Consider the following 17,921-nt stretch of genomic DNA (forward strand, 5'->3'; position numbering starts at 1 on the left):
CAATGAAATTTTAAGGACACTCACGTCGCGATCTTCAAAACAAAGATGACGTTGAGTCTTAAAGTTTACACAAAGTATATCCCGTGCTGAACAATCACATGCAGCAAATTCCCAAAGTTGTTCAATCCTCAGAAACGCGTCAAAGTTTTATCTCTTGGAACAAGTACATAGAAATATCAGGGTCAGATAATTACCTTGTGAATTTTTACCAAACCTGCATGTATCGCAAAAGACTTGCATCTTGCCAGCAGTTCCTCGGGAACTTTCACGTCAACTTAGTATTCCTATCACATTATGAATTTCAGTTAACGTGGCCGAGGCGGACAAATATTGAAATGACCGTGTTCGGTCGATGACTTTTCAATGGAATATCTCTCAACCTCGGCTACATACAAGCTTATGTGGTTTTAATGTGACCTTTATCTTTTCGAGTAACGCAGTTACTTGACGAAAACCAAAACTATATTGAACTTTTACAGCGAACTGAGTGTACTAAAATATTTCTGTTCTGTAATGAAGAGAATGTTTTTGGAACTCTGATTAGTGAATTCTCTGTCAACTATATCTATTGTGGCCCAGAATGTTCAGAAATAAATCATAATTTAGCCGTTTACAAGTTCACAGTGCGTTTAATTTAATCTTTTCCCATCCGGTGTCGACCTAAATGGTGAAGTAGTTTCGAGCAAGTTTGGGCCACTGATGGCTTTATGTCCAGTTGTGTTACCACACAGTCCCGTGTGTGGAGGGACCGTGGTTACCAACATACTTCTTGGAAAACAACGTTACATGATGATAAGCTCTACATAAGGCATATAACAATCCAACAAGATAACGATGAAATACGTCATGATAACCATAGTCCCGAAGGCAGGTAACAAATTATGATCTTGCCATTGTACACTGCGTTATTAATTTAAAGGGAAACTGTCGTCGGAACTGCGCCTGTGCGAGTTTCTTGTTTACAATGTATTTCGTGCATGATATCTAGATGCACCTCATCATCATAGCTGCAACATTTAAATTATACGATGTAGATTATGACAGAAATGTTTTAACTTTCACCAATCACCATAGTACCTTGGATACAGTGTTTACATTGGTCGTATTGGAGCGCAGTTTCGACGACTGTATCCCTTTAACCGATGTCCGAAGCAATCGCATAGAAAGCGTGGTAGTTACAGTAGTCGGTACTGTCAATGGCTCCACTTTCACATCACCAAAAGTAAATGGCTGTCAAATGATTTCTAAAAAAAGGAGATATCATTGTTTCGTAGACAGCGTTTTTCACTTACAATTTCATGCATGAACGTCGTATTTGCGCAGAAATGGCGCACGCGTTTGCAGCTCACAACACTATCGCATCGGGCGGGCAAGAGTCTCGCACGTGTTGTTATCAAATTTTTATCACCACTACACATGAGTATGTCGAGTCAATGTCGATAACCGAATAAAGCGTGAAGAATTATAGAGATACTCGTGACTCGTGGAAGACGTAGATTTTCAAGTTAGGAAACACAAACGAACATCAGTTGTACCCTTTTCATTTGTACCATATATACTTGGCCATCAGGCGTTGCATTTTAATGACAGTGTAGAATAACCAAACCGTAATCATGCAAAAATATTAGGCTTGTAGCAAATACGTAAACAAAAACTGTTACGGGTATTTATATCATATATGACACTCATCGATGTTTTGTTCCCTTAATTCGATGTTTCCAAGGAAAAAATACTTAGAATTGCTCCGACTTCCACAAACTTTTTTAGAAATAATGATTAATTAAAGCTTTTAAGTACAAATCAACGATAGCTGTACAATACATTATATATAAATGTTATGAAACACACATATAAGAATTTCCGGTTTCTTGTCCGAGTCCATCAACGGTCTCGATAAAACACGTATCGATCAAAAATCCCTGTGCAGATTTTTCGGATAGTTAGCAAACAAGTTGTATGTTTAGTGAAATTGTGCTTTGCATGTGGTACTGACTAGTATACGCCGGGGGGGAGATGAGGGTCAGAAGTTGTCATGGTTAACCCGTTGATTTTTTTTTTCATTTCTGTAACTCTCGAAATTGACAGAAATCTATCAGAGGAACGCTCTGAAGATAGATAGGAAAATATAAGTATTTATTTTAATCCCTACTCCATGATTTTGTTTTAAAGTGCCAGTCATTACTTTAACATCTGACCTAGCAGCGTAGGAGAAATACTCACATTTGAATTTGGAACGAGAACAATGTTTTGGTAAGTGGCAGGATGCCATATATGTGCCGAGTAAGGCCATTTCTTGAAACCGTCAGCGTTAAAGGGTTATATATATATATATATATATATATATATATATATATATATATATATATATATATATATATATATATATATATATATATATATATATAAAACCTTCAGCATTAAAGGGTTATATATATATATATGTATATACACACAAAATGTATGTATATATATATATATATATATATATATATATATATATATATATATATATATATAATTGCACAGAACAAACGTGTTATCGCATATAAACTTGTATGAAACATAGAGGGTCGTACAAATCTGCGTCCCCAGGGGTAAGGGCGGGATAGGGGTGTTTTTGGTCTCAGCACAGGTTTCTTCTTGCTATTGTTTATTTTATTTTAATGCGTTTGACAATGATACGTATTGCCAATGAAGATTTATACTGCCAACCGTTGGTGTCTTGGCCTTATGTTAGCACTGGTTTTGTGACAAATTCTTTTTCTCCTTCGCTGTCTCACGTATTTGTTCTTTGACAATCTTACGCGAAGTTTTGTCACTGTGTTGTGTCTATTATCTGATGCGTTTGATTGCCTAATGCGCCAAAGCAAACAAGACGATAGACCCTGGAGCTGGACCAAGACACCAAAGGTTGACAGTATAAATCTTTATTGGCAATACATATCATAGCCAAACGTATTAAAATAAACCATAGCAAGAAGAAACCTGTGCTGAGACCAAGGCACCCCTATCCTTGTCCCATCCAGGGGACGGACATTTGTACGACCCCTATGTATGAAATGGAAGGGAAGAAATGACCAAAATCTTGGTAATGGTCACAATGTATTATCCATGATTAGTTGAAGAGAAGGGTCTTGCAGAAATAAGACCTCGTAGTAGGTAGGTTTATATTAGAGCTTGCTGTTTGGGAGTGTTTCTTTGAACAGCCTGGCAGTTTGCTACCGATCGCGATATCCACTAAATTTCGGATCTTTACTTACAAAGAACCATAGTTGTTACGTAGAGCTTCTGTTAATAAATGCGCCTAAAGGGACAAAGTGGCCCATTTTTCATGAATTTTGTTTGATACGAGATACTACTTATATTGTTTGACATGTTGAAAGATATTGAATGAATGGGTGAACATGCAAATATTCGATACCGGTTTTAGACAAATTAAATGAAACCATTGCGAAAATGAATTAATGGTCATGACCATTAATTCATGCTCGCGTTGGTTTCATGTCTCGTGTCTAAAACCGGTATCGAATATATGCGTGGTCACCCATTCATTCAATATCTTTCAACATGTCAAACAATATAAAAAGTGTCTCGTGTCAAACAAAATACATGAAAAAATGGGCGACTTTGTCCCTTTAACGTTTATGCTGAAATCACGGTCAGGAAATGCGTTTTTGGTTTGAAAATAACCACCAAATTTTGCTCGACACGAAGCTCGCAACTTTTGTTTCGAAATGTCGCCTCTAACAAGAAGTCACCACAGCTGTCCAACAACCATGATTTAAAGTTAAGTACGAATGAACAGTGTACGCTGTGTACTCCATCTATTTTCAGACCATGGTCCTCGATTGGTCCGTGTAAGTCTAATAAACGGCTTTAGTGAATGACAGTCGAAAGTAAAAGTTCAAAACTGAAAAGGTAAATATGTTAAAAACCATGTCTTCATTATAGGTACGTGTTCGATAGCGAACATGGTAAAATTCAGTACATGTTTAATGATGAAAATGGCAAAATTTAGTCCGTATAACACCATATCAGCCCAATTTTTATTTTTGATTATGAAACCGATGACGTCCGAATCTAGACGCTTTTAGTGTTTTGCGAGCGTTTCATACCTTCCTTGCCTCTATATCTTTTCCTTTTGTAGCTTTTAATGTGTTTCTTCTTCCTGTTTGCACGATATTCACATTTCTGTCTGATGAGGAATACAATATCTAAGATCACTACAACGGTAACAATTGAAACAAGTAAGGCTGTCACAGAGAAGTACGGTATTTGTCGCCTAATCTCTTCCGGTATCCCTCCTTTCTTCTCGACCTGTTCAGGGTCGGCAATCGTTACCATGGAGCCTGCGTCATATGACGCCTCTGTTGCATTGAGTGTTCGCTGTTGGGTTGTTATTGGCTCTGTTTCATTGGCAAATGTAGTTTCGTTTGGAGTACTTTGACTGGTGGTCAGTGAAGATGAAGGCGAAGTGAATGTTGGTGTTGTTTGGAGACTTGTTTGGGGTTGCGTTGTTGTTTCGTGTCTTATGCCAGTGGTTTCAGTGAGTGTTGTTGGCGGTCCTGACGTTGTCGTTGGTGTTGTCGGAGCAGCCGTTGTTGGCTGTGATGTCGTTACCGTTGTTGTCGGAGGAGGCGTTGTTGGCGGTGATGTTATTACCGTTGTTGTTTGAGCAGCCGTTGTTAGCGGTGGTGTCGTTGCCGTTGTTGTCGGAGCAGCCGTTGTTGGCGGTGATGTCGTTACCGTTGTTGTCGGAGCAGCCGTTGTTGGCGGTGATGTCGTTACCGTTGTTGTCGGAGCAGCCGTTGTTGGCGGTGATGTCGTTACCGTTGTTGTCGGAGCAGGCGTTGTTGGCGGTGGTGTTATTACCGTTGTTGTTTGAGCAGCCGTTGTTGGCGGTGGTGTCGTTGCCGTTGTTGTCGGAGCAGCCGTTGTTGGCGGTGATGTCGTTACCGTTGTTGTCGGAGCAGCCGTTGTTGGCGGTGATGTCGTTACCGTTGTTGTTTGAGCAGCCGTTGTTGGCGGTGGTGTCGTTGCCGTTGTTGTCGGAGCAGCCGTTGTTGGCGGTGATGTCGTTGCCGTTGTTGTCGGAGGAGCCGTTGTTGGCGGTGGTGTCGTTGCCGTTGTTGTCGGAGGAGGCGTTGTTGGCGGTGATGTTGTTACCGTTGTTGTTGGAGCAGCCGTTGTTGGCGGTAGTGTCGTTGCCGTTGTTGTCGGAGCAGTCGTTGTTGGCGGTGGTGTCGTTACCGTTGTTGTTGGAGCAGCCGTTGTTGGCGGTGATGTTGTTGCCGTTGTTGTCGGAGGAGGCGTCGTTGGCGGTGATGTTGTTACCGTTGTTGTTGGAGCAGCCGTTGTTGGCGGTAGTGTCGTTGCCGTTGTTGTCGGAGCAGCCGTTGTTGGCGGTGGTGTCGTTACCGTTGTTGTTGGAGCAGCCGTTGTTGGCGGTGATGTTGTTACCGTTGTTGTTGGAGCCAGTGTCGTCGGTTCTGACGTCGTAGTGAATTCTGTCAAAATCAAAAAAAAAGAAAGAAAGCATTACTTATCGCAGTTAGGCCTATATAACTTCGTTTTCACGTACACAAAATTCAATGGTTTCGACTATCCAGTACAATAATTAAGCAATAAAGCATACCCAGCGACGGTACAGTACGAAATTTTGAAAAGTTAATGATATGTCTGCACGAGCAATAGCGAGTGCATATATGATCAAGGGTTGTACCCGAAACGTCTGTTTTTAATCAACTACACCTTGTGTTTCTCTCTGCCGTTTACCGGTATTGTAATTTTATCTGCATATATGTGAAGTGAACTGGTCAAAACTGGTATCGTCGCTGGGTGTGATTTATTGCTAATATACCGTATATATTGAAATTCTGGATTGAAACGTCGAAATAGGCATTGTTCTCTAGATGGGACCTCCAGCGTGTTCCAGTTGTGCTTTATCGCGAATACGGCACGGTTATTTACACGTCTCGACCAACCAGATCGCTGTATTTGTGCCATCAATATAAAATATTATATCGTTTATGAAAATACTTTGACTCGACAAGTGAAGGTGTCTGAAAGCCCATCTGAATATCCCTTTAAAACAGTATGACATTTGATAACAGCCAGATAGAATGGTAGGCGATATATTGATGTGATTTTTACTCTTCATTCAAAGTTTTCCGTCACAGCGCCAGAGACGTCTGTGTATGAAAGTAGACAATAGCTATTCAGAGCTCTGGTAATTACGTTGATATAAACTGAGTATCCTCTCTATGCAATGATGCTAAGCCGGCCAGAGCAGTTTCAAAAAAACTTTTATTATATAAGTTTTTTGAAACTACTCTGGCTATAACAGCCCTTTCAATGGGTGCCCAAGAACCCCCAAGCAAAATATTGCTTTCTTTTGTTAATAGCGACGCGTTGATGTGTTGTTCATGTTCATGTATTGCAAGTCGTTATATTGGTAATATGCTGTCTAAGTATATTAAATTGGGTTTGATTAAATTTGACTGGAAATGTTCAGTAAGGAAATCACGACCGCTACGTAGAACACACAAATCAAATAACTTGCGTCATGGCTATGTAACTGAGTTAATTGGATTTATCGAGCTGTATGTACACACACTATGAATCTATATAAAATGAATTGAATTTTGGGATGAAGTGTAAACAAACCAACTGGACAGCTTCCCCGGATGTCTAAAGTACAAGTAATGACAAGACGAGCTTCTATGACTTTTTCCTATAAAGTTAACCTCACCTGTACAGTCAAAGGTATACGGGTTATAAGGAAAACCGCCATCACAACTGCATACATTGTTATTACACCAGCCGTTAACGCAAGCCTCATCTTTTGAACACTCTGTATATAAAAAAATCGTTACGAAGTAAATCTGTACAACAAATAATTTAATTTCACAGAAGATCTTGTCCTTTACATATAAGGAGATGTTAGAGGTGTCACCATCAGAGAAAAAGTTTTGTCTATTATTTTGAACACTTATTTCAGCCAGTTTGTTAATAAGAAACTTATCCTGAAAGATAACATGTGGAAGCTTACAAGTAAAGACGTGGCATTATGGGTATTTTCTCAGATGTATATTTTACAAGGGAAGATCCGAGGAGCCGTTAGATTGCGACGAGCTTTTTCTGTCCGGTGTCACTTCTCAGACCATGTAAACCGATTTCATTCTCATAAACAAATGAAAATATGCCAGGCCAGACTTTTGACTCCTTGGGCAAATTACAACATACGCGTTAAAATGAACACTATTCATGTTCTTGAAGGCAACTGAGTAGCCCAGCTTTTTAATTTTTCTCTCTTTTTTGTTTCATCAAAATACACATAAAATTTATATAACGATTATATATATATATATATATATATATATATATATATATATATTACAATAAAATATGACTAATTTATTTAGAATGACGTGATTGAAACACAAAAGAATTTAAAAAATCAAACCATACGAGGACAGACTGTGATAAAAACTCAAGTAATGGGTTAAATGTAAAGAATAACCCATCGTAAACTATCGATGTGTGACAATCATTTGATCATTTGTTATACTTCCTACCAGTGCAAATGTTCTCCGTGCCATATGTCCAGTAACGCTCGCATTTACAAACACCCTCGAGTCTGCATTTCCCGTGGACGCAATCTGCATCCGAAGAGCAAAACGCTAAACAAAGGGAAGAGAAATGTTATTGACATAGATTACTAGCAAAAAAACATATATACTTGCATTCATGCACGCGTGCGTGCGAACATTCATCCGTCTATCCATCCGTCCATCCATCCATCCGTCCATCCAGCCATACATACATACATACATACATACATACATACATACATACATACATACATACATACATACATACATACATACATACATACATACATACATACATACATACATACATACATACATACATACATACATACATACATACATACATACATACATACATACATACATACATACATACATACATACATACATACATACATACATACATACATACATACATACATACATACATACATACATAGACAGACAGACAGACAGAGGCGGACAGACTATTTTAATACTTACACGTTGTGGGTTTAAACTTGCACCACGTTTCTTTCGTGGTTGTACACTCATCACGCCTCCATGTGCCTCCATCATACACTTTCATACTCAGGCAATTCTTACCAGACTCATTTGGATCATCAGAGTGCACATTGGTGTATAACGCCACACTCGAACGGTCCGACAACTCGAATTGATTGTTGTTATCGATGGTGTTTTGGCCGACCCAGATTTCGTCCCTGGTATAGTAAGTTGCAGTCAAAAGACATAGTTAACACCTGGAATAGGCTGATAGGCTGTAACATTCGTCTCCCTAGGTCTCTCCCCTCCCCCCCCCCACTTCCTCTGTAGGAAGGTGCTGCCCTGCTTCGAGCGACGAATATTCCAGCCTAGACCTGGAAGTATACATGTTTCTAGTCCTTATTGGTATTGTCACAGGTACCCAGACATCAGGTTGTTGTTTATATTGTTGTTTATGCTTATTAGTCATGTTTTTGTTGACCAATAACATTCAACAAACATAATTGTTGTGTTATGTTCGTTCAAACGTAATGTGGATGTCATAAGGAACGCCAATGCCAACGTACGCTCTACATTTACGTTGGCAGGGAGGTAAAATAATGATAGTGTCCATGTAGCGTTTCTTATGACATCTACATTACGTTTGAACCAACAGCAACACAACAGTTATGTTCGTTGAATTTTATTGGTCACCAAGAACATGACTAATAAGCGAAAACAACAATACAAACAACAACGACCAGATGTCTGGGTGCCCTGTGGTAATATAAGGCAAATTATTACACACAAGTGAGCTCGTCTTTTCCCATAGCGTGGCTCGATGTATATGATAACGAAGGCAAAGACCCGATTTCGAGCACTTTTCTTACAGTTTGTTTAAAAAAACATAAATACACGTATTCGAGTGGATGTCAAAACGTCTTCTCATGATTCCACAGTGCTAGTGAGCTGATAAGGTACCCACCACAGGACGTAGTGATCTTATTGCCATTATTCTCCAAGTTGACAATAACACTGTTCAAAGACAACCAAATGTGTTGTTCTTGTTGCTTCAGCCACTTTACAATCGTTGCAATGACATACGATCGTGTAAAAGAAGTCCATGATAGTTGGCCTTCCAATACCTGTAGGAACCGGGGATGTGTCGACCGTCTAAAAGCGAATGGTTCGGCCCTCTTCCAAATGCCTGCCCGATGCGTAGCCATGGAAACAGAGTTGCATCGACATGAATCACATGATTGTCAAATGCACGCAATTCCACATTTTAAGCAAATAGGTCATCAACTTCTCTAGTGGAGGGTAAGTCTACATTTGCCACATTACAATTCGCAAGTCCGGAAAGTGACTTTAATAAGCTTATTTGCCAAAACTAGTACTCATCACCCTGAAAAAAACCCTGAAAAGTTCGTAGAACATGTAAACCTACCCACTAGTGTGCACCACATATTCTGCGTATAGAGCGAAGTTCTCGTTTTGACTCAATATGTCCATTGCTCGACTTAACCAATCAGGATCACTGTGATCACATGTTGATATCATGTCATTCCAGCTTCCACTTCCCATATTGACGTAGCAGAATCCAGTGTATGGGTTTAAAACGGGGTCATCTGGTCCCATACCTAAGGATCCTGTATAGGGACACACTGTTCAAAAGAAAGGTGGTTTCACATTCCACTGTTACTGGATTTGCTTCGAGATAGATTTTAGACTCTCGACAATTCTTCTCCTGAGCAAGCATGGAGTAATCGTAAATAAATTGGAAAGGAAATTTAACTTTTTATGGATGCTTTTTTGTGTAAATATCGAATTCATATTTCCCCGCTGATTAAAAATAGAGAATCAATTTCATTTGAATTTCAAATTCCTGTAAATTTTGTTGTTTATTCAAGCCAAAAATAATAACCTTTGATTTTATCTTGTAGTGTGAAAAAGGAAGTTCACATATCTATTTTTCTTCATGCTACAGCAGTGATACAGTCGTGATGCTGTATTTTGCATCCGGCTAAACTATTTTTCAAGGTGTACCTACACTTGTTTCCCTCTCTAAACCATCCTGTGACCAAAGGAGCAAGCGAGTAGTGCAGAATTTCATGTCCCTCTCTGCATATATATCCCGTCTTTAGACCGCAATCTGCACTGTACCATTTCCCACTGTTATCTTCTTGTACGCAAAGACTGTCGGGATTTGGGTCTGGTTGACCATTTGCCCAAGGTAAATTGCTGATCGAGTCGTCTTTAAACCATACCCAGTTACCATCTTGCCTGCGTAAGGCGCCAACCCAAGCAGGGGCTTCTATTCCTGTGTTTGTTTTATTGGATGACGTAAGTACGCATGCCATAACACAAGCTGACAGGTTTGACGGAATAGATAAGCTAGTGACAGAGTGTGTTTTGACAGAGCCGCGAATTCACCTTCTTTGAGTATCCTATTTACAAGCCTTATTTATCATGAAAGATAACTTTGCATTACTTATAAATCTATCTAAGAAAATCTTATAATTTGGTCTGTCTTCAAATTACGCAACTACTGTGGTGTAACGATATAGTTAACCAACCAATGAACAACAACACTGTGGATCGTTGGACTCAGTCCTTTACATATTCCAGTCACTTGCATTCCGTTGTTATCATAGAGAAACATAGATAGAGTGGCAACGGGTATTGTTTAAGGCGTGAAGCGGTTACGTAACTCATCCATGTTCGCCTCGCCTCAGGTTGCTCTCGCCTCTCTTTTCCGAAGAGTGCCGACCATGAATCCTTCGGTAATTTTCGGATTTTCGCCAATTGTTAAGCGAAAGTATGTTCGGCAAAGTTTGTGTTGTAGTTGTCGTGTGGTGCTGAGCAGAATTGACGTGCTGGCGAAAACGGGAGTGTTTTGAGCTTCAGGAAAATGAGTTTTACCGTTTTAAAAATTCCTCTCATATTTTTATGAATATATAATGAGTGTGTTTGAACCAAATTTGAAAGTCTGTTATCGATACTGTCTGGTTTTACTCAATGGTTTACGGTCAGTCATACCGTCTTTTACACGTGCGTCAAGGAAGGACATGTTTATGAAACTGCTGGCGTGTTATGTTTTGATTGGCGTGAAGCAGTGTTTCTGGCCTGAGAGCTCACAAAGTAACTATGGTTGCTACGCGACTGGCAGTACGATGCCATCTCCTCGTATTTTTCGCATAATCTCGTGTAATTATCAACCACAAACAAAGCCTCCAAAAAGTTTAACACCTTTGAAGCTCATTTTAATATGAAAAGCCAATAGTCTACCAAGACGACCATGGAACAAAAGGCATGCAAGTGTTGCCACTCTGTCTATGTTTCTCTGTGGTTGTTATATAAGACAAAAGGGTGCAAGGGACCCAGTTGTACTTGTGCCTATGCAATGATAACGTTGTGATTTCCTTCAGTTTCAAATGTCTACTTAAAACAAACCTTTCCTCTCTTCTATACGTTCACTTCACTTTTTCGGCAAACAGTTTCACTTATTACAGATGAGCGAGATGTTTGAAAAAGAGATATTATACTGAGATAAAAAAGAGATATTATGCACGAGACCGATATATTACCTGTGAAGTGACCATACTGGAAATTGTCTGAATATTGTGCTAATGTTCCACCCATGGCGATGCATTCTGAATGAGCTTCGATCCAATTCCTCGGATCGTTGAAGTAATTAAAACAGAAGGAGCCGAGCTTCTGCCAGCCTGTGTTAATGCAACCGCCAATAACCACTACTGCAAAGATGAATGAATACAAAACTCACATGGGTGGATCATTCGTAGATTTTATGGTCAAGCTAATTCATTGATTCGTAAATTCTCAAATTGCAATAACCATGTAAAAGTGTCTCTATTTCGTTCTTATTGCACTAATATGTATTGCTCCCATTTATGGTGGTTATACACTAAGAAAAACATGAATAACGTCAGAGTGGCATATAATAATGCTTTTCGCATTCTCTTAAGTTTACCACGTGACTGCAGTGCAAATAGAATGTTTGTATCAAACAACATTCCATCTTTTGATGCTCTCAGACGCAAACTATCGTATAATTTCTTCATCAGACTGCACAATAGTAAGAATTGTGTTCTGAACCACATTGTGAAGTCTCATGCATTCGTCGTCTCAAAATATAATGAATCGTATAGAAAGTCGATGTATACTGTGTAATCGGGAGTACCCGCTTGGTTCCTTTTAATTAATCCTTTTTAACTTTTAAAACAGTCATGTTTCGTGGGTTTTTTATCGTCCGTTTTTCTCGCTGCTTTTCTAGTCTGGCTGCTTTATTTGTTGTCTATAATGTGTATCTATATTCACACTTGCCTGTGTTCTTTTAATTACTATTTTTTATACCATAGTAAGATATGTATTTTTGATATGGGATGTATAGATTCCTGAACTAAATAAATAATAAAAAAAATAAAATTCGATACCGCGTCGGTGGAGGGGCTTGGAAGATTTCACGGGAAAAGATTCCGAGAAAGGTTCAGCGAAGGACGGCAGAAAAATACAGAAAAGATGGCCAGTAGATATGAAGTATGCACGGACATTAAAGGGAAACGGTCATCGGAACTGCACCTGTGCGAGTTTCTTGTTTACAATGTATTTCGTGCACGATATCTAGATGCACCTAGCTGCAATATTCAAATAACACGATGTAGATTGTGACCGTGACACATTTTTAACTTTCATCAATAACCATCGTACCTTAGATACAGTGTTTACATCGGTCTTATGGGCCCCGTACGACCTTTTAGCGCAATTCCGACGACTGTATCTCTTTAACTTTAAATCAATACTTTCAATTTTTAGCGCCCCATTTTAATTTTCGGTATGCCCAATCTTTATACAAACTTTCGATGTCGGCGCGCTCTTATTTTCATATCATCAGATATTCTTTGCGCACCCTTTGGTCACGACATTTTCATTACATCTGAATTCATGACATCTGGTTTCACTAATGCCCTGATTTGATTCATGTTTTATCTCACACTTTGCTGTTGTTTTACATGTACACAGTGTTTTAATTTGAAACATTAAGTAGCATTATTCATTTGTTGTGCATCTGCTACAGTTTCTCATCCTTACACCTGAAAATGTCTTACATACCCAATTCAGCTTGTCCACATAGCCTGCACTGGATATCGTGAGTCCATTGCTAGTCTTTACAATGATTTTTCAACATCATCATGATTTGTCAATAACAGTAGTTGTTTCCCATAAGGTAGTATGTGCCTCGAAAATGAACGACTTAAACTTTTGTTCAAACTTTACTAGCGAATTTTTAAAAATAAAATCGCAAATAAAACAATGGGGTCACCATGCAAATTTTGGTATACTGGAGAAACAAATTACCCAAGATTTATCGATATCTGACATTCTATGGAGAAAAACAAAATTTTCGATTTTCGGAAAACCATGGAGGTAGCAGAGAAAAGTTTTCTTACACCAAGAGCTTCAAAATGACCCCCCCACAAGTGGTAGATCAGAAAAGAATTGTAAAAGTTTGAGAGTCCGAATATTTGTCCCCGAGGCGCGTTCTATCACAAAGTTGTTCTTGCACTCAAATATTGAATGTTTCTAGAACTACTCTCTTTCTCTTTCTAAAAACTTTAAGGTATTATGCGCTTCGAAAGTGAAAGACTTAAACTTTTGCTCTAACTTTCCTCAAGGAATCTTTCAATCATTCTCTTTCAAAATAAAGAATAAAAATAGGGGGGTCACCGAGCAAATTTTGGTACAAGAGAAACACATCACCCAGCATTTACCGATATTTAATTCAAGATGGCCGCCATACCTGTGTTAACTCTATGGAGGAAAATAAAATTTTTCGAATTTCGATAAACTAAGCTGATGAAAAGTTTTCTTTCGCCAAGAGCTGTAAAATGAACCCCCACATGTGGTATATCAGAAGAAAATTGTAAAAGTTTGAGAGTCCGAATGTCTGTCTCCGAGGTGCATTCTACAGCACAGCATTTGCAATGGAAAGTGATGAAGGTCAGACAAGGGTGCAAAACTTTGCCGTAAAATAGACCTTCTTATAAGTGTCTTCATATTTTCATTAATTTATTTATGTATTTTGTCTTTAAAAGCATGTTATAGGATACACATGATAATATACATAATATAATATAGAAGCTGCATTCACAAATGAGTAGCCATACCCTGAATTTTAACCAATGTATCACATAAACTTTTGAAACATGAGAAATTCTAAGCACTTCTTTAGCACATCCATACGCAGAAGCTGCATTTTGAGTTTTGCATGAAGGCCTAATTTGCATTTCTTTGCATTAAGTAGTGGAAAATAGAAATGTTTTCTATTGGGATATTCACTTGTCTCTCTGTTGACAAGGTAATAATGGGAAACCATTTAATATTTCACAATTGTGTGATGTTGACACGTTATAACACAATTATTGAATCGTGGAAGCAAGTTACGTCAATAATATTCACCGACGATGGCTGTTCAAAATGGCCATCGTAGTGTTCTTTATTAACTCGACGGGGAAAATATCGAATTTGAACAAGAGCCAAGACAATGATAATTTAGTTTTCGCTCGAAGTTTTAAGATGAGTCTTGGCAAACTGTTGACAAGGTTTTATTCTATTCAGATACTCAAAAATTTGCGCCGGAGATATGTTTTCTTCCTAATGTGTGTACTTGTCACTTACTGACAAATGCGAGCTACACAAATTGTCAATTATCTACGGCTGCGGAGTTACGAACATGCTCCAAGACATAACTAAAGGAGCGGGAAGATGCAGGTTTTTTTCAAACATACATAGTACGTCCCAATTAGATAAAATGCGAAACAGTGAGACGAATGAGACCTCTAAATGTGTCGCCAGTCGTTAAATTGCCAGTGACGATAGCACACATGCGTTGTAAAAACGCACGTACATAAAATAGGTAGTTGGCGTGATTCGTTGTATTTTGAATTCACGTGCTTACCTGGAAAACAAACGGGAAAGACCAGAAGGACCGCCGAAAGCCCAGTCATTCTCCTCCTTACTTTCCTTGGCATGCGCAAGAACGATGTCTCCCGAATACGGAGGCGGACAATGTGAACAGATTCCTACCCAGTCGAGCTTGTTATATCTCCATCGAGGATTGATCAAGTAGATCGCAGCGAACCCATGTCATGACAACGCCAGAACGTAAAAAGTTCCTGAATAACAGAACTCTAATCAAATTTGTGCGGAATCGATGACCATAGGGAACTCATTTTCAGGACCGTATCGACGGAAATGATCGCAATTTACGACGCAAAATTGGATTCCATTAAGCTGACGCGCCACCGCGACAACTTTGAATGCCAAATAAATTAAATTCTGACATATGTTAACAATTTTTGTTAACAATGATCATAGCAAATGGAGAAATATCAGAAATAAGTGTATTAAGATTATTAATTTGGACCTCCATGCCACAGATAATAATTAGAAGTGGTCATAGTATGTGTTAAATGACGCAGTGAAACATTACTAATCCGGACACTAGAAAATGGTACAAAACATTCCAAAAGAACCCATAACGCATTGCCGCGATATCAATAAGATAATGTTTACGGGGCTAGGGCGACGTTCTTTGTAAAATACCCAGGCACAAACACAACAAGCCCCTCAGCAGAAGAGGCATGTTTGTCCCCAATGCTTCCCGGATTCCATCAAAATATTTACAAGTCGGGAGTGTGCCAATAAAGTTAAAAACATCTATCCATTTATCTCTCATTCAAAAAATGACCCTTAGTTAAGGATTTTCAGACGAATTTTGACAGTTTTATTTTTTATTTTTATTTTATTTTATTTTATTTTATTTTTTTGCAACGGATGTGAAGGATTTCCTTACACATAAGGACATTTCCTATGTTATTGAGCCTTGTTTAGGGTTTTGGGGATATTTTATTAAAAAGTTAACAGTGATTCATTCGGATGGTGACACTCCAGTATACCTGTCTATGGGGTAACCCCTGCCCATGTCTATCAGGCTAGCCTGTGTAATCAACGGATTACCCAGCAAAAACAAGGAAAATCAAATCTTGGGAATATTTATGTGGATGAGTAACTAAGGTACTTTGAGCATAGCTTCAAATACCATAAAATTTATTCTCTTATTAAGTGGGTAAATCGAACAACATCGCTTTTTTTAGTTTGCATCAGCCTGTTTGATATCGTTTCGACACCTGCTTTCCTCTCAACATTTTCCCATGTTAGGTAGGACCGTGGGTAGGCACAAAGTAAAGTCACTGTAAGCGTAATTGAACAGTCCATGCTACACAAAATCAAACATAAATTTAATGGGATAGTGTGAGATTTCAATCGGTCTGAAAAATTGCGAGTCATGTTACAGCATATTAAGAATTGAAAAAAAAAATGTAACTTAAGGCTGTTTGTGTTCTTCCTCTACCTTTTAAAGCAGTCATATTGTTCGAATGGAAACTTTAGCTTTTCTTTTCTTCATGATGTACAAGTGCGATAGCGCTTTTCACGGTCACAGGTTTGTCACTAAATATAGCTGTACGCGACATCAAACAACGCTGCTTGAAATGCGGAAATAATTCATCAATGTTGCATGCATGGTTGTTTTTACAGCTTGTACTCTGAGTTGTGAATATGGCTTTTAGTATTCACTGTTACACTAGTAGTCACCTAATGTTTTCGTCGTTCCTGCATGCGTAATTTTCAAAATCGTAATCTACAAATGCGGACAAATATTTATTTTTGCATATTAATGAGAAAACGATGACGTAAAATGTGAACAGCCCTATTGAGACAGTATACTCATGTTGAGAGGCCATGGGGAAACAGCATACGTTTGTTTTCCGGACGACCCTATAAAGGGTCGCCCCAAAAATTACATTCCAAGACGCCTTAACCGAGGGAAATAGACTATTTAAGGGCGACTCTCGGACCCGAAAACAAAGGTACACTGTTACCCGAATATGGACAGTCAAAATATGTATTTTTTAACACACCTCATTCGATTTTCTCACTGCAAAATCGAGAAGTTCCCGTAGGCCGCCGTTCCAGAATGTGCGCACACGTAGACGGCGCTTTAACTTACCCAGTCAACAAGTTGTTCCTAACTGGCCATTTGCATGTATCAGCGCCAAAATGATACACACCACGTGACCGCAAATTGATAAACCGTAGCAGATACTTTGGATGAGGATGTGTTACATAAGTTCCACACTTTGAGAATCTCATCACTTCAAAGTAGCCGAGTGAGTTCACATCAAAAAATCGAGGCAAATCTGTATTGTGCAGTAGTTCAGCATTCAATCCTATTCAATTCTTTTCGTCCTTGATATCATATTGATCGAGCATATATCGTCTTTTCAAGTAAGAATAATCAAAATTTCGCTGTCGAATTGTCGCCCCTCCAAAAGTTTTGTCAGGGAAGGGGTGTTAAGTTAAACGCATTGAGTTTCATTCCACTTCTGTAAGGGAGCGATTACAACCGTTTAAAAGTCCTTCCTCCTCAAAGATTTATTTTCCTGTATGGTGACTACATAAGGGTAAAAATTGTTGAATAAATGTACAAAAAATAAGCATGGTCTTGTTAGTTTCCATTCGACTTAAAAATACTGATCCAAAACCAATAAACACAATCACTAACTGTCCTCGACTTTCGAGGAGTACAGGTCCTTCTCAATCAGAAATTCTAACACAAAATTCGACAGATTGATGAAAGGACCAGTAGCTTTAACAGGGTATATGCTGGAACTTTTGATGATTTTCTTGGTCACCAGTTTTGTTGGTTTTTGTAATGTTCACTATAGTTTCTTGTTTTGCTCCCCAAAACTTGCCGAGGTACACAGT

At 38.7% G+C, this 17,921-nt stretch overlaps 1 protein-coding gene across 1 annotated transcript; it reads right to left on the bottom strand.

Moving 5' to 3' along the window:
• Positions 1–4,078: 4,078 nt before the first annotated feature.
• On the bottom strand, positions 4,079–9,713 carry LOC139145974 (mucin-2-like). Its single transcript, XM_070717423.1, has 3 exons — positions 9,523–9,713; positions 8,199–8,314; positions 4,079–5,507 (listed from the first exon to the last, which is right to left on the bottom strand). Exons 1-3 carry the CDS (start codon positions 9,711–9,713, stop codon positions 4,081–4,083), a joined length of 1,734 nt encoding a protein of 577 aa, XP_070573524.1. The 3' UTR covers positions 4,079–4,080.
• Positions 9,714–17,921: the final 8,208 nt, after the last annotated feature.

This window comes from Ptychodera flava, chromosome 12 (genome assembly GCF_041260155.1).
Source record: "Ptychodera flava strain L36383 chromosome 12, AS_Pfla_20210202, whole genome shotgun sequence".
Classification (NCBI taxonomy): domain Eukaryota; kingdom Metazoa; phylum Hemichordata; class Enteropneusta; family Ptychoderidae; genus Ptychodera; species Ptychodera flava.

Bases quoted from the DNA above. Each gene is read 5' to 3' on its own strand.
- LOC139145974 (XM_070717423.1), bottom strand. From the start codon at position 9,713: ATGGGACCAGATGACCCCGTTTTAAACCCATACACTGGATTCTGCTAC. The intron at 8,315-9,522 runs GTAGGTTTACAT...TTACTATACCAG, and splicing joins TATGTGGTGCACACTAGTGG to GGACGAAATCTGGGTCGGCC. The intron at 5,508-8,198 runs GTAAGAATTGCC...TGATTTTGACAG, and splicing joins TGATGATCCAAATGAGTCTG to AATTCACTACGACGTCAGAA.